The sequence below is a fragment of the Pezoporus occidentalis genome, unplaced genomic scaffold (assembly GCF_034315485.1).
Source record: "Pezoporus occidentalis ecotype Australia unplaced genomic scaffold, CSIRO_AGI_Poc_V1 ctg17, whole genome shotgun sequence".
NCBI classification, from domain to species: Eukaryota; Metazoa; Chordata; class Aves; order Psittaciformes; family Psittacidae; genus Pezoporus; species Pezoporus occidentalis.
The window spans coordinates 2158851-2185044 of record NW_026913531.1 but is presented as its reverse complement, the minus strand read 5'-3'; the positions used below and the strand labels follow the sequence as shown (position 1 = coordinate 2185044).

At 40.6% G+C, this 26194-nt stretch overlaps 1 protein-coding gene across 1 annotated transcript in view; it reads left to right on the top strand.

Annotated features, from left to right (window-relative positions):
- Nucleotides 1-26194, top strand: part of PTPRR (protein tyrosine phosphatase receptor type R) — a 152484-nt gene that overhangs the window by 99844 nt on the left and 26446 nt on the right. The window contains 2 exon segments of the mRNA XM_062613737.1: nt 18870-19056; nt 25609-25693. Of these exon segments, the coding sequence (XP_062469721.1) occupies nt 18870-19056; nt 25609-25693 (272 nt within the window).

Genomic DNA, 26194 nt, shown 5'->3' with positions numbered 1-26194 from the left:
CAAAGAGATCAGGAATTTCAGCTTATTACTAAGGAAAAAGAAGTTGAAGGAACCGGGCACTTCAGTTTCTGCTGTAAAAGAACACTGATAGGCCAGTGTGGAAAAGTGAAAGCAATTGTGATGTCCTGTTCTGCAGTTCTTTCTGTCATGTTCAGTAGTCACATTTATCAGCCTAAGTCCACTTCTAAGTTTATTTCAGCCTCCATGATGCGAAGGTCTGGGGACATGAGGGAGAGAACATTAGAGAGCATGATGTCTTCTTTTCCTCTGAAATAAGCACCTATTATTAAATAGTTTTCTTATTTATTTGGTGTATTCTGTACTATGAAAAAATGTACACACAATCTGACACATAGAATCATTGAAGACAAGACAAATTAATGTAGGAACACATTTTGCCTCAGACATTCACTAATGACCAGGCGTGTGGACAGTTTAAAGCCCTTCTCCACCTTTGTGCCCCACAACCTTGCACTAGGCAACCCTGGGCTATCCTCATTACACATGGGAGCAGTGGACCTTACAACATAGGTCTGCACACCACAAGCAGCACACTGTGCACAAAACAGTCTGCTGACAGCCCTTTTTCCTGTCAGTATGGAGCGAGATCAAGTCCAGAGGTCCCCTCCTGCTCATAGCCACAGCTTCAGGGCACACATTCAATAGTGTTTGCTACTCTGATTTTGGCTTCTGCCAGAGGAAGAAGCTCTTGGCAGGCTAGTGTGGATATGGGGACTCCTTGACAAGCTCAGCATTGAGATTCCTTTGGCCAGATAGCTTGAGAATGGTTCCTGAGTATTTTCTAACTATCCAAACTGCCTGGTTTGATTCCTTGTGTTCTATAGTCATGAAGTCATAGAACCACAGAACGGTTTGGGTTCGAAGGGATCTTAAAGCTCATCCAGTTCCAACCCCCAGCCATGGGCAGGGACACCTTCCACTGGACTAGGTTGCTCAAAGCCCCATCCTGCCTGGCCTTGAACGCCTCCAGGGATGGGGCAGCCACAAATTTTCTGGGCACCCTGTGCCAGTGTCTCAGAACTCTCACAGGGAAGAGCTTCTTCCTAATGTTTAATCTAAATCTACCCTCTGTCAGTTTAAAGCCATTCCCCCTTGTCTTGTCACTACTTGGTCTTGTAAGAAGTCCTTAAATGCTTAGTATGACCCGGAATAAAGTGCATCTCTCCAAAGTGCCTTCTAGATAGGAAGTTTGTGACAGCGTCTCTGAAGGAGGGGGCAGAATAGCTGGGTGATGCCTGGCTCTCTGGCTCTCCCAGCTCTGCACACCAAGTGCTGCTTTGAGGAGTGTACTGAAATGCAAAAATGCAGTAGAACCTAAATTTCACGTCAGTATCCGGCTCTCTGAACCTTTCCACTTTTACTAGGAATGGCGTCGGCTGGTGCAGAGGCAGACAAATTGCTAATGGCCAACCGTACACACGTACCTACAGCCATCAAAACGTTCCTGGGAGTTAGTCCAGCTTCTTGAAGCGCTTCGTGCTTCCCGGCGCAGCGGAGGGCGACACCTGGAGGCGGCAGGAGGCACTGCAGCTTCCCCCCCCCCCCATCCTCCTCCCCTTTTCCCCTCATCCAGGTGTCCTGCATTTCTGATTCTTTGGGTTGTAGGTCTTGGAGGAGGGAGGGTGGCCATGAAGTCAGGGCGGTACCTGGCACAGCGTCTTCGGGGGACGAGTTATTTTCTTGGCTGGTGATGGCAGATGCGTGCCCATGTGCAGCGTGTGTCTGGGAAGGGATGGAATGCTGGTGGCCAAGAGCGGACTGAGAGGTGTGGAGGCTGTTACAACAAAGCGGCACTAACCCCTTTCTGTTGCAGCTAATGATGGATGCTGGGCCAGGTGGGTGAAGTGCTGTTTTAAGAGCCTCCTGTCATCCTCTGGATCATTCAGTATAGAATGATTCAAAGTTGCTCTGTCCTGGTGTTTTCACAACTGCTTCTGCTTTGCAGCAAAGACCTTCTCCACCAGCAACCCACACGGTGCTGTTGCTGACCCAAAGAGTGGGAGAGCTAATGTTCTCCTGTGGGTGTCTTCAGAGATGAAGTGTCACAATATCATAGCACCAATGCCTGAATTTAGGAGGTAAATGATCCTTTTCTCTTCTGTTAGCATATCCATATTGCAGTGGAACACATCAGTATCCGGCTCTCAGAACCTTTCCATTTTTACTAGGAATAGCGTTGGTTGGTACAGGGGTAGACAAATAATGTTTATTTTTCTACTTATGCTTTTATAAGTTTATACGAATAATATATACTTTTTCCTTCAGCAGAGTAAGGCTGCCTTTTATTCTGTTGGTTGGTCCAAAATTCATCTTGATATGAATGGTCCCAGCCAAAATCAGAATCTGGTGAAGTGGGATGTGATAATTTAAATTTCATTCTGACATGTCGAGCATTGACAATTCTTAGTCCAAGCAAAGAGCTGTTAAAACACAAACATGGTGGGGATATAAATGTAAGTAAGCTACCACACCAGCACGGTATTCACTTATTTTACAACTGGATTTACTTTTCATCCAGCCAGTTCTGTTGTGAGTTTTAGTTTCAATATTATTTGTGACTAGGACAACTGTATTTCAGCTAACTAGCGCACAGTGTAGTGTTTTGTTCAAATTAGTTACTATCTAACATGCAAAAATGCATGGAAGAAAAGAGAATGTGGAAAACAGCTTTTCTATGTGTCTTAAAAAACACAAACAGTGCTTGGAAAGTCTTCTCAAACATTTGTGTTCCATCCTAGCCACAAAGACCTAAAACTGTGGGTATTACATCTAAATAATCAGTGGGAAAAAACACAGCAGGATGTTTTCCCAGTCTGTTACATAGTAATTGGAAAATTATTCTGTCTGAAATGGAGGGCTCCTCATGTTCACATATCAGGATGCTAGGGGCATGCAGGACACTCATTCAGACCAGGTAACATTTTACATATGCTTTGTGGGTTTGTTGATTTTTTTTTTTTTTTTCCTCTGCAAATAAATACAGAAGGATGGATAATATAATAGAAAAAAATTTGGAAAATAGAGGGAAAAAAAAAAGGCAGATACATGAAATAAACTATTTTTTAAATAAAAGCATCCTGAAATGGTATGGAAGCACTGCTGGGACACAGGAAAACAGAAGATACTCTGTGAAAGGGAAGGCATGCAATACCAGCATGAGCAAAACTGAAGGAGAGAGGGCAGCCCACTGAGATCGCTCAACATATACTGTGCAACCAAGTCTGAAACCTCTAGAGAAAATCAGAATAGAGAATAGCTGGGCGGAAATCACCCAGATCAACGTTGAGTGTAACTGCCTGCAAACATAACAAATAGGACTGAATTTTGACTTGAACTCTGATTGTGAGAACTGTACGTGGCAGAGCAATACTGTAAAACCCCTATGCCACAGCTAATAGACTGTAGCCAATGAGATTTCTCTTACCATCCTGAAGATGCCTGTAAATTGACAGCAGAATCCTTTTCTGTACTCGCAGTGAGTTCTGCTCTCTGTAAGTATCATGAAGCAAAAGTTAAAATAGCATGCATTTTAAAGCTGGTAAATGCTCTGTCTGCTTCCTTGTAAGATGAGAAAAGGAGATATTCTGATGGAAAAGAAAGGCAATATACTTTAAAATATTTTTTTGAAAGTTATTCAGATAACTCATAGGAGTCTGTGGAAGTCACTGCCAAAAGATAAAGTTTGAATCAGGGATGTATGAGCAAGAGGTACACACACATATAGTCAGTCACACAAATAATGAGAGCAATTATTGTTCTTTGTCTGTCTTTGGCATCCTTCCTTAGAAATGTCTTGTATTTGACACCTTTACAAGAGAAAATCATGGACAGTTTGGGCTCCAAGTTTGGAGGTAGAAGAAAATTCCTACATTGATATTCATAATTATTCTCTTCTATTAGTTAATCTGCGTAGACACACGAATTGAACTATTGTTCTCACCACCTATACATATTCTATGCCTTGTCAATTGCCATCTGGATGAGAAATGCTGTGGATGACAAATGCTAATGGTAATACCTATTTTCCTGGTGTCAGAAAAACAGTATCCATTTAAATGAATCATTGCCTTAACAGTACTGTATAACAAATAAAACCTCATAAGAAATGCTGGCAACAGGGTAAAAAGCCAAATGTGTTTTTTACGTCATTACTATAATGGCAGCTGCATCTCAGGATATCACTGTTCAACCAAATCAGATGAGAAAAATTTCCAACAATTCTCCCTGGTTCTGTTCTGATTTTCAGATCACAGAGCACAGTCACTGCAAATATAATTATGGTGTTGCTGATCTGTTATCTTTATACAAAGCCGTCCATTGTGAGTACTCATTTCAAGTAATGCTCAGAGGGTAGCACCTTGCAGTTGGACTACTGTAAACACGCCAGGTTTTGTAGTTTATGACACAGGCATGGGAACTTAATATATTTACAGGAAGAGGCCTTGAATTTCCTGGCTAAAATATACTAGCTTTGCATAGATTTGGAGGATAAATTTACCCTATTGTGTGGAGCTGAATATGCTTTCTGCATTCTTAATTTAAATCCTGGGGATTGTTTTCAGGAAAATGTCAGTGTAATTGTTCAAAGCACAGCTCTGTGCCAACGCAAAAGTACTGGCTGGAGAATCATTTTACAGAGATACCCTATCAGGAGTCTGCAAGGCACCAGGAACCAGTGGAGTGGGTTTGAGGTGGGAGGCAGGAATTTTTGTGCTCCAGTCCATCTCTGCCACTGACTCATTAGAGCACTTTGGACATGGCACATGAACCTCCTCCAGCCATGCTCCTAACCACTGGATTGAGACTGGCTAGCTGGCATGTCCATCTGAAGGAGGGGTGGCAAGGATGAGACCCTTAACCCGAAGGACAGTAAAAGTCCTCTATAGTACTATTTGTCCATAGCATTTAAGAGGAGTGAGAGAATACAGTAAAAAAAGCCCACTTTCTGAAGGACCTAAAAAATGCATTTCTCTCGTTTGGCAGACCTCTCAGCTATATTGTCCTAGTCTGTAAGAAGCACTAATAAATTCAATACATTGAGGAACACTTATTGCGCTGAGGCCAGCTAGCAGAGGTTCGTTTGTGTCTATACTGCCAAGCTCCCTTTACCTCCAAAAGAGCGGGGGCTGGATGCAGACTGCCTGCTGGGAATGGTTTGTGCATGTGCTGGTTCCCAAGCTGTGCCAGCGGATTGCTTTGGAACGCTCTTGTTGGCAAAGGCTAAAAACAAGGCGTGATACGTAGCAGTATCGATTACAGAGTTGCAGTGCCGGGGATTGTTTCCTGGTGCTGTTTAACTTCTGGTCCTGGAGGTAGCTTGCACATGAAGGGCACAGCTGGTGTAGCAGCTGACGTGAGGGAAGCAGTCCTGGTCAGGAGCAGCTGCTTACAGGCTGTTCCTTTTAGTGATGCTCCTTCCAGTGCAGGATCTCCCCGCAGCCTGGCATTGTGGCATCCCTCTTCCTCAGGCCACCTCAACTAGGTGGAAGACAACACTGACACCTCCACTCTGGGTGACAGGATAAGGGCAAGGGCTGAAAACCTGGGCTACAAGGTGGAAGAAACTGGTCTAAGTAATGGAGAACATAACGTGAGATCCAGCCCTGAGGGCCTCCAGCTCAGTGCCCCCCAGGTCTGTTTTGGCACGTGTATTCATGACTCAAGAGAGTACTGCTTTACCTCCAGCTTGTATTTGTGTAACATTTCTGTTAGTGCACAGTCACTGAAAGCTTTTTGCAAGCGCTGAACCTCTGAGTTGCACAAAGGTCTGTTCTGTCCAACCCATTACAGACGTCTTTGCTTATCTGCAGTGTAGGAAGAGGGCAGGAATGTGAATTGTCCCCTTTCTCTGGAGGGGAAGTGAACTCAGGCACCAGCCGAACAAAGACCCTTTAAAAACCCTATTTTAACTGTTTGACTCCTGGCTGGTTTGAAAGGTGTTTTGGTTGTGGTGAGAGCTCTTGGAAGCAAAACTCTGAGGGTGTTTTGATCTAAATAAATAGTTGCACATAACGATGTACCATGACCCAAACTTACACCCACAGTCCGTTTCGCTGTGTCTCTAGCACATCTTGCAAATTACTTCAGATTAGCATGGGTAGACGGTACGTTTCCGCTCCTAGCTCCATCTCTGTTTTAAATTGTCCCACATCCCTTTTTTATTCTCTTGCAAAGAACTAAAAGCTTTTCAAAGCACATGACATTCATTTCTGGGAGTGGATATTTTAGGCAAATTACCCTTGTTGGGAGAAATTCTTCTGGTACAGCTTTGTAGTCCTCTCAGGTGCCGGGGAGTGCTCTGTTTAGCACACAGCCCATGCTTACCCTTGGTTTTGCCTTTACTGTCTTCTGAGATTTAGTCAGGACTTTTATAATCATTTTGCTGTATTCCCAGGTCTCTTATCTGGCGTTTATTCTTGTTACTCCAGTTGCTACTGGTTTTAGCTTGTACACAGGAAACCGCAGTGCCAATCAGTGTCGTTCCCAAGGTGACAGGAAACCCTATTTGGTCGGATGTTGATTGTGCTTGTCTTTACTGCTCCACCCATCACATTTTCTTCCTTTTTGGCTTAAGTTAAGACAAATTAATCAGTGGCCGCCATCTGGTAGACAGTTTTGGTGGTTTTGCAGTGATTCGTCCAGCTGATCTTTTGAAAAGTCACACGCGGCACAAGAAACCAGGGGGAAATATCAATGTTAATATTTAAATGCTTCTTGAGACCTAGAATCACATGAGTGATGCTCATGGGCTCATGAGTAATTTTTGTTGTGTGAGTAATCCCCTTGTCTGGTCCAGCAGTAGGTTTGGGGTTTTAAGAGCTGTTTGGTCAGTTTTAAACTCTGATGCAGCTTTCCTGTGACTGATTTCCTTGGCTTCTCTCTGCCTCTGCTCCATTTCTGTGGTTGACCATCCCAGGCAGGGTTTCTGTGACTGCTTCACCAGCTGCCCTAATGTGCAGGCAGAGTGGGACATCTGGGAAAGTGAGGAGATGCATATTAGCTGGACTTGAATGCTTGGAGTATCTTGGCTCAGCCTGTACCAAGATGTGTGTATCTGTGATCTGTGACATTTGCAACTAAATGTATCACCTTTTCACTCGGGCAGGTTGGAAATGCCAAGCTAACGACAAAAGGTGGGAGAAGAGGACCAGTTTCTTCATGAGACTGGGTTGTAAGCAAGATGCAGTACATCGCATGTCCTGAGCTCCTGAGGAGAACCCACAGGTTTCAGCAAAACAACCAACCAGTGTAGAAGGGAGAAGGGTTGGAATGCATTTCTCAGTCATCATGCCATTCCTTCTGGCTAGCTTCTGCAGGGCAGCCTAAAGGTGCATTTAGCTCCATTCCCCTTAATTTAAAATGTTAGGAACAGACACAGTTAAAGAAGTAAAAGAAAAACATCAAAGTGCCTCCAAAACTGCAATGTGAAATATCCAAGTATATCTTTGAATTGTAAGAAGCCATGGACAGTACTTATATCCGGCTTATATTGTAGACATCACTTAATATTCCAGGCCATGAATCTCTTCTTTGGGTGCAATCATAATTAATTTTATTTCTGTGCATTATCAATTGGCTAATTATACTGCTTCTTCATGGAGAAATCCAGTTCTGGAAATCCAGTAGAGATCTCTCGTGCAGTCAGAGCTAGCATGTACAGAAAGCTTAACACTGTTGACTAGCAATATTGCATTGTTTGCAAATGCATGTTTGCTCCAAGAATACTGCATGTAAATTTATGGGTCAGACTATTTCTCAGCTCTTGTGGCAAATTCTCTTTATTGTTTCTGTTAATCTAGAACCTGAGAGCCTAAGTCACAGATTGGATCCCTCTGTGCAAGGCTCCATATACACACAAAGATGAAATCATCCTCTATCCAAAAAACTTATAATCTAAACATCAGACAAGGTAGTAGATGCATACAGGCAAGCCTTAGGAAATCGGGTAGCAGTAGCACCGTGGCAGAGATGAGGATGCCCAGAGTATGCTATGACAATGGTTGAGCCCCAGAAGTACTGCCCAGAGGCAGCAGCTGTTTTCATATGACACTGACATTTAAGCCAGGCTCTTGCTAGAGTTGTTTTTCTGCTTTTATCCCATTACATCCAAGCTGATGCATCAGTTTGGTTTGACTTTGGACCTTAGCTGAATATGGCCATAAAGTTTCAGGGACTCTTTCTATGATTTTCATGCTCAGGCAAGGGAGACATTAATTGGTTAAATGGCTGAACCAAGATGATACTGTAAATCAGATCCCTATCTTCATAAAATACCTGGACCCTTAAAACTCTTCATTCCATTCTCTAACCAGGGGAGTCTGTAAGAAGCTACAACAATGATATTTCTTTCTGGGACAGGGACTTCCCTTATGTTCCCTATCAAAGAATATACTTTTGATGCTTAAGAAATAGGATGTATTGTTGTTATTAATTTATGGTAGCTATAATTATCCCTGTTATGTTAATACTGTGATTTGATAACAGGAGCAAAATAGAACACAGCCACTTCAAATGACTGCTCAAATATGCGATAGGCATCAGAAGGGGAAGTGCTGTATATAATTCCCACACAGAAAAATGTCGTTAAGTACAATGTTTCTCTAGGGAACATGGTCCCGATGCTTCAGGATGACCAATAGCGGCTCCTTGGAAAGTGGTGCTGCCAGCAAGAGTTGGGGCTGATGCTGGGCAGAAGGCAGCTAAGCCTTCCCGTCTGCCAGGGCTGGTGCTTCCGTTTCCCACCATCCCCCTGACAGCCGCATCTCCTGTCTTTGAGATGTCTCAAGCTCTTCCTGAGTTGTAGCAAATTCCACCGGAGGACTGCTGCATAGTCCAGAGGCTTTCAGTTCCTTTCCCTTGGATTTGATAGTGGATGTAGCAGCATAGAGGTACAACAAATGAAGGAAAATGGTCAGAACAGCAGGAAAGTACACAACAGCTAATAAATCCAGTTTGCACGGTCTTGTTTCACTGTAGACTCTATTTAGCTTGTTTTGCCTCAGTGGATTTGTAGAGGTATCTGGGAAGAGAATTTGGCCCACAAAGCACAATACTGAATAGGTTTGTGAAAGAAGGCGGCATTGTGAAAAGCAAAAAGCTGGTATTGTAATTAATCCCAAAGGTAATCCTCTGGCTACAGAGAATGCATTTGCTATTTACTGAAAAGATTAGGATAAAATAAATGTTTTCTGCTTCATCACGACGATTTTCCCAAATGTAGATGGCCTTAATACCCCTCTTGTCCCCATGTTTAGTGTTCACTATTGCCTGGCTCCCAGCTGTGGCTCTCTTTGTCCTGGGACAGTGCAGAGGTCATAAGGTGGGCTAAGAAAGCTGTCTGAAGGAAAAATCACAGAAGAGAAGATGCTAGACATAAAGATGTGGAAGCAACCTTTGGCTCAGGACATTCCTGAACTACAGATTGCCAGAAGCTGGAGGGCATCCTAAAAATAAGTCACAGTGTTAATTAAGTAATCAGTAATTCCTGCTCACTTTGATCTTGTGTTCTTTCACTAAAACTCCTCTTGCTGGCCATTGTTGAAAACAGGATACTGGTCAAACTTTGGTCTTACACAGTATACTAAATTTACATTCATATTTCTACATCGCTCCCTTCTATGTATGTTAATCTAATCCATGTTAATCGCTACCTGTATGGAGCCCTGTGTGTTGAGAGCATTTGAACTGAGACAGATGGGGTGGAGGTTGGTTAGGGTGGGAGTCTGGTTTATCTTTCAGATATGACTTCTCCTCCTTTCTCTTTATTTCATAATGCAATGTGCATTTAGAGGATCACTGCTTTTATCAATAGTCCACACATTTCCCTCCTCTATTCACATTCATAGAAGTGAGTTTAAATCAAGCGATGTAATGCTGTGAATCCTTTGCTAATAGAGAGTTATGAATCTAAAGCAATTATAATTGTTTCACTCTGAAGTTTCCAGTCTGTACTGACTCATTGGTGGGTGTGTATGAGAAAGAGTTAATACAGAAAACCTTTGCTCTGGCCCATGCCTTCATCTCTGGGCATAGGTATCTTCCTTCTCTAGAGCCCAGCCTATACACTCCCCTATAGAAATATCTCTCATGAAGGCAGGCAATGGCCAGGGCCAGGGCCTTCAAGGGATCTGCTGAGCTCTATAGAAAGGAGCTCGAGGTCACTTAACCTCTCTGTTCCTCGTCAGCTATATCAGCTGCTCAGCCCTAAACGGGACCGTACAGCTTGGCAATACCTATTTTAAAGGTCTTCCTGATCTCTGAAGTGCAAGATAATGTACACTGTGATATGCAGCCATTTACAGCTGTCTTTTAAAAGCATTAAAGCACTGCTCATTTCAAATTGCAAGCGTAAGCAGATTTCCTAAACTTTATTTTCAAAGGGAATCCAGGCACTTTGCATGTTAATATCCATGTTAGAGCAAACCTTCCCATAGAAAGCAAGGCTGGAAAGCCAAACTACTAAAGTGAATCAAGAAAAAAAAAATAAAGCTGGGTGGAGAGAAATGTTTATTATATACCTAGCTTAGGTGTCAGCTCTGGAAACTTCAGAAGCAGTCAAATGGCAGACCTAAGTGCATTCATGTGGTTCCTGTCTCTAAGAGCCTAAATCCCATCAACTCATAGTATAACATAAGCACATAAGTCACTCTGGAAAAGGGACTGTGCTTTCCAAAGTGTATGAGCCAACAATATTTTTGGTCATTACAGCCTTGGATGCTTTGTCCACTGTGTGACTGAGTGGAGCATTTCTGCCGGCTCCCTTTAGAAATGTCCATAGATGGCGCAGCTCTGTTGAGGAATGGTGTGGGTCTGGAGCTTTCACATTCTTCAGGAACTGCTGCTATTCAGTATTTTCTTCAAAGTCCACTAACAATTCATTTGTCTGATTAGAAATCTTCTGTGTGACACTTGCAGTAGTTTAAAGATAATGAAGACCAAGTCAAATAAACAAAGAATGTGCTTTTTTATTATCTTAAGGTTGACAGGTTGTAGTAAACGCCTCTTCCCAGATGTTCCTTCCTGTCTTTTCCAAATGGCAGACTCACCAGGAAAGAACTCATTGTACTGATTAGTTTTTAAGTCATGATAAAAAAAATTATTTTCTCTTACTGATACTGTCTGAAGATACTGCCCATTCACATTAATACCCCTACCCTTGTCTTTTTCCAGGTCAGCTGCTTTTGAGTATGGCAGATTCAGAAGAGTATTGAAGGACATTAAAGTGTGAATAGATAATATATTTGTTTGTTTGGATTTAAGGGTTGTAGAGTATATTCATTAAATGAGCAGCAGGTGCAGGATGGAGGTAGAGTTTGTGTCTAGGTGATTAATTAGTATGTAATATATGAAGCTAAATGGACTCCTTGATGTCTGTTATGAAAAAGAAAAAATAACCACAAATATTTTTTTTGTCTTTTAGACAAAAGCTTTTATCCTAAGCAGACTGGAAATATCTAAGATCAGTCCATTATTTATTTGTTTACCACAGGGCTGACCAACTAAAATAGCAAAAAAATCTCAGTTAAGCAGTCTTAAAAAAAAACTTCCTGGAAGCTATTGCTGTAGTGTTGTACCTCTGTGTTCTCATTTATTAGGTCATTTCTCTTAGGCTACAGATCTTTCAGTACTGCAGGCAAGCACCCTCAGGAGATGCTGTAGTGGTCAGCAAAGAAGTGAGCCTTGTGTGTGCTGGGAAAAGTAACAAAGCTTTGCACATGGGCAGGGGATCTAAATGGGAAATGCTGGTGCCTGGCTACAACTCCTCCAAGGCATCATGGAGGTACTTATGAACTGAAGTTGTAGAGGAGCAACTCATACAAGTATGACAAAAATATTTTGCAAATTGATTTTAAAAAGATATTTTCAAGCAGAAGATACAGCAGACAGAATATGTAGGGCTTTTAACAGATCCTGTTGGCTTACCTTAAACAAATGCATTATCTGAGCTCATTAACTTGTGCATTTGTTTAATCTGTGCAGCCCTGGCAGCTAATTATTATTCCTCTCCATTCTCTTTTCCCTGTCCCTATTATTCTGTTAATCCTTTTTGTTTATATTCGTTGTAGCTTGGTTTAAATTAGCGTGTGCATTAGTCGGAAAGAGAACAGGTCATCCAGTATGTTTGTGCAATGAGGCCTCCAGTATGAAATAGAGCAGTGCTGCAATGCAAGTAGATAATACTAGCAATAAACAAGACTGCATTCAATTAAAGCTCTACCATTTAAAGCAAATTACCCATAAATCAGTAAACATTCACTCAGCTATTTGAAAAAAAGCAGCTGAAATAAATACAAAGAATTAGCATCTTCATTTGTTTTCACTTCTGAACATTTAACTCAGTTTTCACTCATGCAAAAAACACACGTAGGTGAATACGAACCTGAAATAGAGCTTTATGTTACAATTCAAATTTTATTGGAGAGAGAAGTTTGCGTGACAAAATGCAATTTGATTGTAGAAATAATCTACAGGAAAAGATGGGAGATTGAATAAGCTTTGCATTTTTGAACAGTCAGTTCCCGTAGTTGAGCAGCATAGCCTTATCGAGGGCAGAACAGGAGTGAATTGGCAGTACATTAGAAAGCATGATTAAAAGAGGGAAAGTTGAAACTACTCTCATGTCAGCTGTTTTCCTCTACAGGATATTGAGCCATTCCTGTCCTAACCAGATACTGATTGCTTAAAACTTAGTCCAGAAGTACTTGTCAAAACCGTTTCCTCAGTTCATTTTGACATGCTGAGTGCTGAGTAGATCCTGAGAATTGTTTGCCGTTTAGTGCTGGAGGTATTGGCCTGCTCTTGATCGTGGTTGTGGGAACAAGATCAGACCCTCTGGAGAGAATATGAAGGGCCTCCACTTTCCAGAATACCTGTTTAAGCTTTACAGTTGAGGCTGCTGATTAGTTTCTGTGGACTTGGAGAGGGCTGGAGGATGCTACCACGTTCTGCCAGGTTTCTTGTAGCTAGGAAGCTGCAGATGATTGGAAGTTTTGCCTCACAGTAGCCATGTATCCATCTTCTCCTTTCAATAGGCACAGAGCTTGCTGTCGTCACTTCCAGACCCCTTCCTCAGAGTGAAAGGCAGGAAGCATCAGGTTTTCAAGTGACAACTGGGTGGGAAACAATAAAATAAGGCAACAGTGGAATACTATGAGGAGAGCCGTGTGTTAGAGCAAATGAGAGCAGACACGGCAGAGCCTCTTTCCAAGAAGATGCATAGGATCAGTGTACTTCATCCTGTTGCCTCCCTTGTAGTCCCAAACTTCCATCTATGACTTTCTGGTGATAGGTATTAGTTTCAGTGCTATATCCAGATTACTTACTCCCTCTGCACTGCAAATGAGGTCCTCTAGTTGGTGAAACCAGGCTGCCCATACAAATGGCTAGAGGATTTGTCTCAAGTGCAGATGGCTATGAAATAATATAAACATCAATATTATTATGAAATAATATAAACATCAATATTATTATGAAATAATATAAACATCAATATTATTAATGATTGAATTACTAAGCGTTCTTGTGGAAACATCAGGCTAGTATCTACCTATTTGTCCAGGATATTCTCTCTGGAAAGGAAAAATAAGACATAAGAAAAATAAGAAATAAGACTTTGGAAATGAGGCTGGGAGCCTATAGAAAAAGAAAGTCCATTGTTCCTAGGCATGATAGGAGGTCAGTAGGTAACTTTTTCTGTTTTAAGTAGCACTGGTATATCAGGGGATAGTAAGAGAGTGAGTGAAGTTTTGACCACTTGCATACCAAAGTGCTGAAGGTAGAACTCTGATCCTGCAATTTTCATTTTCAGCAATAGTAAAGTTGCTGCAAAATGACCAAACAGGAGCTGAGTGAAATAGGTCTTCAAAGTATCTGGCTGTATCAATTTACATTGGCCATAATGCATGCGATCCTTTAATGCAAAGTAAATCAGTAATTTTATATTCATAGTTACAGATTTTCTATCAAAATCAGTTTGTATTCCTCTCCTGTTGTTTTGTTGGTTTTAAGTAAATGACTGACATAAATAATACTGAATCTTGAAATCAGTTGAGGAGTACTGTCCTTTAGAGAAGAGCACCTGTGACAATTTATTGCAAAATGACTTAAGGTAACTTGAAAAATTACCGCACACCCCACCGCAGCTTTACATAGCACGTTTTCTTCATCTATATAACCATTGCCCATCCCAATTCTCTTTAACTATTTTGCTAAAAGCAGCAGGAATGCTGAAACCTCTGCTTTTTTCCATTGCATTTCTTTCACAAATTTATTTTTTTTTTTCCTTTGAATTACTCTACTGAAACATAAAACAAGATAAGGAGGTGAAGACTGGCACCTCCTTAAGGTAAAGTAGTAAATGGTGGAAACCACATAGCTGATTGTGCTCTCCCAGTGCAACTGCGGCAGTGCAAAACCCACCTCAATTCAGTGCATTTACTGATGAGATGGACCAGCAAGGGAAAAGAATGGGGACCCATGTCTAGAGCCAGTCTGTGAGCGCTATAGAAATGAACACACAGGGAAACCACGGTGTTTTCCTGTCATCCCCGCAGTAAAGCTCAGGGAGAGTAGCCCTGCCGAGCATCCCCTGGTACAAGCAGGACCTGAGGACCCAACGCAAGGTCCCTCCCCAAAAGCCTTAGCGAGCGCTGCTGCTCCCGCTAATTAACGGCTTCCTTCCACCTGCCCGGCTGACACAGCTCCCGCTTTGGCCACTCAGAAGCTCAGCGCTGGGACGGAGGAGACAGGGTGCAGAAGGAAGCCCCTCCCACGTCTGCAATGCCGGGGTCGGAGGACAATGGCTCTTAGAGGGCACGGCCACTTCCAAAGCCACCCGAGAGGATGAGGAGCTGAGGACCAGGAATCTGGGCACTGCGTATTTCAGGAGCGCTGAATAAACACGGGAATGTGTATTTAAAGAAATTACCCAGCTTAAATAAACAACTGGGAAAACGTGGCGGGTAATTGGGTTTTCATAATCACCAGCTACGGCTTAATTTTAGGGTCAGGGAAGACCTGGAAATGACCTCAGTAATGATTAATAGGCTTTAGTAACCTGGTGGCACTCCAAGGTGGACAGGTGGAGCTTCCTTTTGAGAGTTTTCAAACAAACATTGCATTAATCTTTTTTTTTTTTTTTTAATCATGGCCTGTTCTAAAATCTGCTTCTATAAATGTGTTATTAAAAATACTCCATGGGTTCTCATCAGTGGACCTGTTCCTATTACCCAATTGGAAAGAGGGCTGTGAATATGTAGTAAGACCCCCCTCTGGGATACTAGACAATACACAGACACAAGTGGTTTCCTGATTGCACTTATTCACGTACCCAGTGATGAGGTAGCTGTCCCAGCTGGTGAAACTTCGGAAGAGTTAGTCTCATGCTGATTTTAATATAATGTTGTCATGAGTGTTTACAGTTCCTCTGATTCCTCACATGATTCTCTTCCCCATCAAGACACAACCTCAAGGGGCTGCAGGGGGAAGTGTATCATCACAAAATCTTCTCCAGTTTTGCCCAAATTATTAACATGGGGAACATAATATAAAGTTATTCAGATGGTTAAAAAGGGTTGTAAATATTCAGAAATAATGGAAAACCCATGTGTATGGCTCCTTCACTCTCATTTAAAATGGAAAGATACCTGTAAGTAGTCAGGAGATACGTGTGTGTGTGTGAAAGAAAAATTAGTTGTCTGACTTGAAATATCACTGGTTTGTTTGTAATATCTTTATTCAAAACCTACTGGAGACAAGGGACAGTTGCCAAAAATGGGCTTTGTATTAGGTGGTACCTCCTTGTTGCTCTGTGGCCAGCCTTCTGCGGTCCTTTACAATAAGGTGGGAAAAGATGGACTCACTTCCCAAGCTCTTTCCATGCAGGTAGTAAAAGGGCAGAGAATTCTTGCTTTCCAGTCTTTTCTAGAGAAAGTGAAGAATTTAACTGTTGCAGGAACATAGAGAATCCAAGGAGTGCAGAACAAGACCGGAGACTAAAAGCATCTTCTATTATGATATACAAGTGCATGATGGGTTCAAGCCCTCCCTCATCTTTCAAAACAAGGCAATATGTCATGTTTTCAAACCTATTTCTCAGCATGGTCTTAAATGCAGTAAAGAAGTCTGCGTGATTATTATTGACAATAGTTAGTATTGCCACTGTAAACATCATTAAAATATTTTTGTTATCTGAAGCATACTTTAAAAGTGTTCTTTGAGATGCTTGTTTTTATGGAAGAATTACTTTTAGAGCTATTATCTATTGTATATCCTCTTATGGGCTTTCTAAAAAAACCCACTTTTATTTGCTGCCCTGTATCCAGTTTTTATTCAATGTGCAGTTTTTAATGTGGTAAATATGCAGCAAAAGCTATTTCTTCTTTCCAGAGTAAGTTATTTGATTCTCAACACCAGTATTCATCAATAATTCCCATAAATGGTAAAAGCTGTAAACTCAAAGTTATAATTAGATCAGGTATATTTTTTTGTTGTTGTTATAAAGGAAATAGCCTTTTTGCCAAGACTGTCAGTTATAACAATGTAAAAGCCAAAGAAAATATTAACATTTTCACTGTACTTTGTTACTGAACAATGCAAATACTTTTCCTCTATATTAGGAAATCTCAGTAGGTTCTCCCAGAAGTATGTTTGGGTCTAAATCACTACCCATTTCTCAGCCTAAACAGTTCTGGAGGGTTTCATTGCACACCTCTTCTGTGTATTTCTGGATTGTTGTCAAAAGATTGGACACCTGTTTGAGGGACTGCCTTTTTCCATGGAATAAATCACTAGTCATGGTCAGAAGAGGTGCTTTCGCAGGAGGGTTTTTGTGAGAAAGCAGTCCAACAGGATGTTTTCCTTGAGAAGAGACATGGAGCTGAGGGACTGGACAGGACGCTCCCCTGGGGAGCTGCAATGGTAACATGAGCCAGCATCCTCCCACAGGGTCCAGCAGAGTGTGGCCACCACAGCTGGCTTGTGGTGTGCCCATCTCCCAGGCTGTCACAGCTCTGGTAGTGCTGACTGGGGCTTCTGTATGATGCAGGTTTTGTATTGAGCCAGAGACCACTACTGGTAGCCTATGCATGTATCAGTTACTAGTCATTTCTGCTCAGGATGCTACTTCACTTTTGCCTACCTCCTATAAAAGTTTGTGGAACTGTACCCCTCCTACTTCCCTCTGCCAACAGCAATTGTCCCCATTTAACCCTGGAGGCAGCCAGCTCCATTTTGCCTCTTCCACCTCTGCTTCTGTCACTGACTCAGTGTTACCATCTGTTGGCCAGGACCACAAAGCTCTTGCTATCACCCACCCATCACCTGAGCTGAAATAGGCTTATTGACACTGGGGGACAATGTGGGATTCACTGATTCCACTGGGTGGTCTTGTCTCTTGGCCATTGTTCCTTCGTGTTTTGCGAACAGGTGAATGGTTGAAGTAATTTCTATTCATGCAGACTGATTTGATAGAAATGGTTTAATTTAAAACAAAATTACTGACACATATGAGAAGAAGGAAAGTGCATTTAAGTTGTGTCAGAGTGACAAAAAAAAAGTTCATATGGATATAAACAAAGAAGATTATAAATCCTAAGAATACTTATTCTGGTGGCAGAAGGCGGCCAGAAAACAGAGCAGCCACACCAGCAGTAAGTAAGGAGTCACAGTGTCTGCAAAGAAAAGTAATTTTCTCAAATATGTGTGCATGAAAATACATATTGGCCACTGGTTAATAATGAAAAAGCAGTAAAAAGCAAGTATTAACACAAACAAGTTTAGCTGAAGACTAGAGGAAATCATTCCCCCAATATTAATAGCACTTGCTTCACAGATACTATCTGGTGATGCTTGTATGATATTTATAATAATATGAGTTATTACTGCAAAAGAGAGAACTGTACCTTACCCGCATCCCAGTGTCCAGAGCAGTGTGCAGTGACATCCACCCAGTAGGAGTTTAGTCATCGTGATTCAGAGATCATCAGTTTATTGCAGTCAATATACCTAAAGTTAAGGGTTGAGTAGATAACATTGATGGGTTGAAACTATGAAAAAACAGTTTTCTTAAGTGTTGTTTGGAGAAAGCAAAAAGAAGTGTGCTTTATTTGTATTTTCATTGCTTAAAGGTGGTGTTGGATGCAACTTTAATTTCCTGTAGAAATGTGCAGTGTTGATGGACTTGATTGTCTTGCAAGAGGTGTTTGTCGTTTCCAAATAACCTCTCTGTGACCACTCCTCCTCCTGGGATGCAGTTTATTTAGGGAGAGGTTTATTGCATCTCCCTTTTGTCCTACCTAGCCTGAGACATTGTCCACTGTCTGGGTAATTGCAGTGTTTGCACTGGCTTTCCACTTATTCCTGCTGATTTTATCACTTTTTTTTCACTCCATTCTGTATGTTTGAGTAGACTCTTAAAACATAATGCTGACATAGCTATGAATTTATTTCCAGGTTGTTATATCTATCAGTTAGAAATATATCCCCTTTTGTTTTCTATGAAACATTTCTTCCTTACTAAAATATCATTTTCACATTTGACATCCAGAACAATTAAGTAGCATATAGGGAGCAGTTTCTGCTTCTAAGAATAATCCAAATAGTTGCTCCCTAGCACACTGTTATTGCAGTATTGGTTGTTAGATTCAAGAGGCAGGATGATATATAAGGTCTTGGATTTCTGGCCACCCAGTCCTACCAGTGAAAACAGTCTTGGAGTTTTTGCATTCCCAAATCTCCCAATGACTATACAGAAGGGCAGAGTGCATAAATAACTCAGGATCATCTTCATGAGTATGGGACTTACAGTAACAGAGATGTGATGTAACTGTTGTAATTCTTTTCTAACACAGACGAGGATCCAATGTCTCACTGACTTTGGATATGAGCAGTTTGGGAAGTGTTGAACCATTCGTCACTGTGCCAACCCCACGAGAAAAGGTAGCAATGGAATACCTACAGTCAGCCGGCCGCATCCTGACACGGCAGCAGCTTCGAGATGCGGTTGCATGTTCTCATTTACTTCAAACAGAATTCATGGTGAGTTTAACAACAAGTTTTAAATGTAGATTTTTGTTTACATAATTGGCACAACAGAAACTGGGGGGGGGGGGAATAATTGGGCAACACTTTAATGTTTAGGTAGAAATCCTTTCTGAAAGGCAGATTAGATAGTTTCAAGGCGGTGTTCTATGATTAAACTGAAGATAGATAAGATAAGCACTGAAGATAGATAAGTCAGTCAGCTATATCCATGGATAATACAGATGCTGCTCAATTTGAAGTTCCATTCATAGATGGGATAAATGTTGTATTAGAGGTACAGTACAAACAGCCAGGACTGTAACACTGTGACAGTTTCAAAGAGATCATAAAGGCTATGATGACAGAAAACACAGTAAGAATTGGAGATTTTGTTTATTCCCTTGTAAACATCACATATTTTTGCAGTTTGAAGACTAAAGTTTTAGTCACCATCAATGACTTTTTGGAGCAGAGATACCCACAGTCAGTCAGTCATATTATCTTTTAACAAGTACTCTATACAGCAAGCGTGACATACGTAAGACCAAAACACCTGAAGTGTCCTGCAAGTGTATCTGATATTCAAAAGAGCAAGAATCTAAAATGAGGACAGTAGGCTGATAGATAGAAATAAATCAGATTAGGAAAAACTCAGCCAGGGAAAACACATAATTACATAAGACCTGAAAAAGACTGGTATTGCAAAACAACCAGATGAACAGCGCTATAAGAAGTAAGGAGATACTTTTTAGAAGGGGAATATAACAGAGCATAAACTGAGGCCAGTTGGATGTGAGAGCTGAATAAGGCAGGCCAAAAAAGGTTTTGAACTTAAAAAGAAAAAATCATGACTCCATTTTCAAATATATCAAAAACATGAAACTTACCAAAGAGTACAAGGATCGATGGATGATCAAAAGGGTAGAAAAGAGATTTGGAGAAGTTGAAACAGTTGGAGAGAAGTGACTGCATTATTTGCATCTGTGTTGATCATAGAAGAACTTAGGGAATGTCTTACCTCTGTGGCAAGGAGTAGTTTCAAACAGGTCACTAGAGGATCTATCTGATACTGAAGTGTTAATGGAAAAGATTCTAGAACAAATCAATAAAATGAATAAAAGCTACTCTCTGGAATAAGCTAGTATTCACACAGGAATCCTAAAGGAGTTCATGTATGCAGTTATTGATGTATTAAGTGGGCAGGTTTAACCTAGCATTTGAGCCCCAGCAGCTGAGGAATCAGAGGGCCAGAGGTAACAGGAGTTTTTCAGAAGGGCACCAGAAGACACCCAGAGAACCACAGGCCTAGGAATCTGATGTCTAAATCAGAGAAACTGGAAAGAATCCAACAGATATATGAACAAATGCAGTACAGTGGGGAATAATAACGATAGTGTAGCACTGGAAGGATTGGTTGCTTCTCAGAGTAAAAGGAGCTCGCCAGTGGAGTCCCAGAGGGATTTATTCTGGAGGTGATACTGACCAAGATGCTCTTAAGTCATCTGGAAAAGGGAATAAATATTAAGCTGGCAAAGTTTGATAATGACACTGAATTACCGAGGATAGTGAAATTAAAAATAAACTTCAGAGAAATTAGAGAAGAGTTTTATGATGGTGATGAGGCAGAGGAAATTCGGGGCTGATAATAAGGGTATACTTTGATGGGTTCTGAAATACAAAGCTAACAAACTTGAGCAAAAAACTAGAGAATAAGACAGAAAACATCTTAAAGACACTGGAAAATTCTGTATTGCAGTCACACCTGCATGCTTCTCTGAACCTTGAAGCACATACAGAAGTATGGCGAACATAATCACACACTAGTGCAGCTTCTGTATCAGGAGATTCTAAATAGATGAGGACTCTTCTGCCTAGAAAAGAGACTGTGAGAGGCTCTAACAGAAGCCTATAAAATCATGATAGCAAGGACAAGGTGAATAGAGTGATTATTCATGGTTTTTCATGCTCAAAGAATGGTATCATTCTTTGCAATGCAAAGAAAAGCTTGTCCTGTTCTAGTTCAGACGCTTTGCTACCAAGTGCTATCAGAGGGTACCAGAGAGGAGGAAACTAACATAACCAACTACCTAACCCAACTTTAGCCTAACTCGTTTAGCTTTTACAACTCAGCTAGCTAAACTAAACAAGCAAAGCTTTTTAAGACTGCTTTTGTAGCTCAAATTTAATAAGAGCCACACAGAAATGTGTATCCTAACAAGGCAGGTAAGAATTGGAAGACCTGTAAAACCACTTGAGCGTACTACTACTACAGGTCTAACAAAGCCATACAAACAATTCAGTTAATAAATGTACCAAAGCATGTGATCCCTCAAGTTTCATTTTGTTTTTAGTTTGTACATGAAAGTCCATAGAATAGAAAGATGATGAGTGCCATCTTACTCTAAAAATAGTTCTTCATTATGAATAATTGTATCCTATGACACGGTGCTTTTATTCACCTTCAGAAGCTGGGGTTTGTAGTAAAAGTCATTTGCTTAAGAAAAACAAATCCTTCAGTGATTTTACCAAAAATTGGTCAGAGAGTGTACATGAAAAAAAATGTAATCATACAACATACTTTTATCACCAGTTATGCGTCAGTTCTTTGCCATTCTGCTGCTCAGGCAGGAAAACCAGAAGAAATAATTTCATAGTGCTTATAGTGCCCTGTGTTAAGAGACAGTTTGTACAGACAATTTGGCACCTCCATAGAATCCTGTTTACCCGAATCCTCTCACACAGCATCTGTGCATGGCTTTGGGGCAATAAAGACTCACATTTTATTTGTCCCTTGGGGGGGTTCAACATGACTTTGTCCATTCAGCGTTTCCACAAAATTGTATTGAAGAGATCATGACTTGTCTATTCCAGTTTTAAACCATGTTTTAAAATGTATTTTGAGATGAAGCTGTTGAACAGTATCTGTTTAATATCTTCCTTACTACAGATAATAGCTTCAGTAGGAACTTGAGGCATGCAAAGAACGCAATATATAACCCTCACTCATTCTGCTCACTCAGCTTGTTTTAGCTAGCTGAAGAAATAGAATAAGACAGTCTTCTTGAGTCTAGAATTATTAGATCCCATAAAAACCTTCCAAATGTGCAAAAAGTGGAGAAACATTCTAAGTTTTAAATGGAAAACTGAAACATGAACAGTTTCAGGTTATTTTTAGTTCTTTAATTAACTTCTTTTATTAACAGTTAAGTGAGAATTAACTGTATTTTTTGTTGTAAAACATGATAAGATACCATCAAAATATTTTTCCATAGTATTTATTAAGAAAAAGGAGCTATTTTATTTTTATTCTTTTTAATGCTAAAAAACTTAGGAGAATATATCTTATTTGTAAGCAGGAAGAAACATAAATTGCCCAGCATATACTTCTTTAGAAGCCTGAGCTGCTACTATTCAAAAGACAGAATGTCTGAAGTTGGGGACAGAACAGAAAAAAAATCATTATTTCCAAAATACTGGAATAAAATTTGTTCTCATAAAAATGGAGGGTTGAATTTAATGAATATCTGCCTGACTTTTCCTAAATTTTGCCACATTTTCTTGAATACTTTCAGAGACCCAAATCATATCTGTGTGTTATCATATACAGTTATATATGTATATATATGTATAATCATATACAGTCGTACATGAACGGTTGTAGCATGACAGGCTAATGTGAGCCACAATAGCTGTTATTACAGGATTAACACCCAGAGAGGTGAAGTACCCCATGAACAAAGGTATATATTCATACACATCTATAATTGCTTCATGCAACTAAGCACATGAATGTATGCAGCTTATACATTATTTTTAATCATTTAGTTATATATAATATGCATTTATGTTTGATAAAATGAATCGAGACATATTGCCTATATAGCTACAGTGTTTGTATGCTAATTTGCACGTGTTCGTGCTATTTGCAATCTGCTGGGATTATTTTCCCCCATGTTAGCAGGAACATTATCCCCATAATATCCTGATTTTTTTTTTTCCTCTGGAATACTCTCTTGCTTTTCACAGCTGGTTTCAGGATAAATGACTTGTCTGTGGCTGTGATCCATGGTGTGTTGTCAGATTTCTGCTTGTGCCCTTGGCCCCACAAGTACTTACTGCTGGGAGGAGCCCACTGGGTAGAAAGTGTTTACAGGATGTAAGTGATTAATATTATTAATTGACCTTGCTGGCCCAGAGAAATGCATTTCTGTTTTCAACTCAGTGGCATTTTTGCATCTGTCAGTAACCTGCCAACTGATGGACTATTTTAAAATATCAGCAGGCATCACGGGGGAAACAGTCTCTTGTCATGCAGGCAGAGGACTCTTCCTCACACATCTTTTTCCAGTCTCTGTAGGTTAGACAGACATAGATTGTGTTAAACACAGTCTTAGTGTACTGCTCTCTCTTGGTATATTGTCTAGCAGGGAATCCTTTCAGAAGCCATGCACTGGTGGTGTTTCCTCCAAGACAGAACTGAAGCAGGCAAACTCTAGGTCAGCCACTAGGTCAGCCACTGTCTATTAGAGCCAGTTTGGAGCCCAAGGGCCAAGGAGAAGAGTCTCAGAGAGGTCACCACTGGAAGGAGTGAAAATCAGAGGTAAATGTGAAAGGGGGCTAACAGCTCATTTTATTAGGTCCACAGAGGAGGAAGAGTCATGAGAAGAAGGATAGAGGTGAAATTGTTTGACCTGAAGGAATGGGAATGAGGTTTATGCAGGAATGGAGTCTTACAAATGAGAAGAACCTGTGCTTAGTGCAGGCACCATATGGATAGCAATCCAGGGAGTTGAAAATGGACTGGATAAAGTACCTGCAAGGAAGGTGTATCTTACCAGCAACACTTTGGCTGTCCTGAAATAAGAGGCAGCGAGTTCTTCTTTCGAGGAGTCAGCTGAAGAACAAGAAAGAGACCAAGGAAGAAATTGGGTGAGGGAGAGAGGAAGAATAAAGAAGACCTACTAAACACATGGGTATAAAGCAGAGAAGTGATTAAATAGAGAAAGTAGGAAAATAAAAACAGCACAGAAGTTGCACCCTTATGCAGTAAAATGTTCAGAAGCCAAGTTGGGAAGCAGAAAAGATTCAAAGCAATTCCTTATGACCCATCTCAATTTTACATAATTTGCCTTCAGCCAGAAAAGTAAGAGGGTACCTTCCCCTGCTTGTTTAATCCATATAAAGACCTGCTGCTGGATGCATCCTTGGCAAGCTGGGGCCTCATCCCTGCTCATCTAAAAAGTCCCCACGGCAGCCAGTCATGCTGGGCAGGAAGCTTGGGTCTGAAGGGCAGTGGCCATGCGTCTCATCTGTGTCAAAGCCCTGGGCAAGCCTGTGCCTGTGGAGTTAGAAACCTGCTGATTTTGGAGGAAAATCCTTCAGTAAATTTGCCAGTGGTGCCAGTCAAAGGACCCTTTTGTTCTTATGTGTCTGTAAGAGGCAATTATTTAATATGCTGCTGTCTGTTCAGATAAATGTCCTGGGATAGCAATGAAGTTTTCAAGTCTGTAGTAATGACTGTGCTTTTAAATAGAAGTATTAATTTACTGAAGATCAAATTCCAGCTTATCCTATGATACTTTAAATAATGGTGGCCAAAAAAAAAAAAAAAAAACAACACAACAAAAAAGCCAGTAAAAAATTGAGATTGCTGTCAGCTGAAGCATTTTTAATGTGATTTTGCCAGATTGTTTTGGTTGGTAAAACATCTCCCACAGTCAGGGAGAAAAAACACCAAGCTACATGTTTGATCTTTCCATTTTCAAAGGGCTGTTTTTATTCAACTGTAAGAAAACTAACAATGTTTCAGGACCTCAAAATCAAAATTATTCTTCATCCCCTTAGACCAGGTGAAACATTTTCTTCAATGAAAAAATTGAGGATTTTTACTTTTCATTCTGACAAAAAAAATTTGAAAACCAGTAATTTTCAGTTGATTATGTATTTTTGGAACTTCAAGCAAACCGTCGCATCAGTTACTTGAACATCTGTGTATTTAAAGAAGACAATGCAGATCAGTCACTAAAAGATCAAAATAAGAATCAAGAGAAATAGCTTCAAAGTTTTATTACACTTTCTGGTCACTGAATGCAAAATACTAAGGCACTTCATTCTAGTAATTTCTATAAAAAGCCAGTGAGGTCTTTGACTGACGTTATTAAGGGCTTTACACAAAATTTAAACAAAAATGTTTGCCAGGTATTAGTATTTAATTATTTTGAAAGTTCCTCTCCCAGTTATGGAAAATGTTGTGCTTTTCTGCTAGGGAACTGCACTTTTCAACTCTTCTTTTCTCGGACTGTTGTGCATTTTAACCTCTCTCAAGATCCTGTAAAAACTTTGCTTTAAATATTTCATCAGAAGTGTTCCTTGGAAGTCACCCCTTCAATATGCAACTCCCTGTGTTTATTAAAGGAAGGGTGTTGACAGGCTTGAGGTGGGAACCACTTTTTTTCTTGATAACTTTGATGTCAGAAGACAGTTGTGTAACAGCAGATGGCCTTCTGGGGATGATTTCCTGCATGGCTCCTTTGGAAACACCGATCTCATTTAATTTATTTTTTATAGGAAATACCAATGAATTTTGTGGATCCCAAAGAAATTGACATCCCGAGTCATGGAACTAAAAACCGCTATAAGACAATTTTGCCAAGTAAGTAAGTTAGCCCTCGGTTTCCTATGGTGACATTTCGTCCTGCATTGAGAATGGATTGCTGTGAAAATCTAGCTTTCTTTATCTTTTGATCACTGTGTACCCATTCATAAGTGTATTTATAGTCTATGTAGAAAGATAACAAAATCCCAGTGCTGTAGGACTGGGAAATGCAGAACTCTCACTGGATGCCTTAGTAGGCACAGGCTTTGGCAGCATCCCAACCATGTACTGAAATGCAACCTAGGTTTTCTCTGGAGGAAAGCTTGGGCAGATAGGTAGAGAGGGGTCTACCATGCCTTGCAGTAGTTCCCCTGATCTGGATGATAAGAGGGCCAAGACTGTTGCCTCCATCCATCACAGCACAAACCATCCTGCAGTGAAATCTGTTTATATTAATAATCATTTTGGTTTGTGTTCAGTTTCAGAATAGGTTGAGGAAGTTTTGACATTGCACTAAATATAGACGGAAATAGTTGACATTTTATAAATTTTGACATC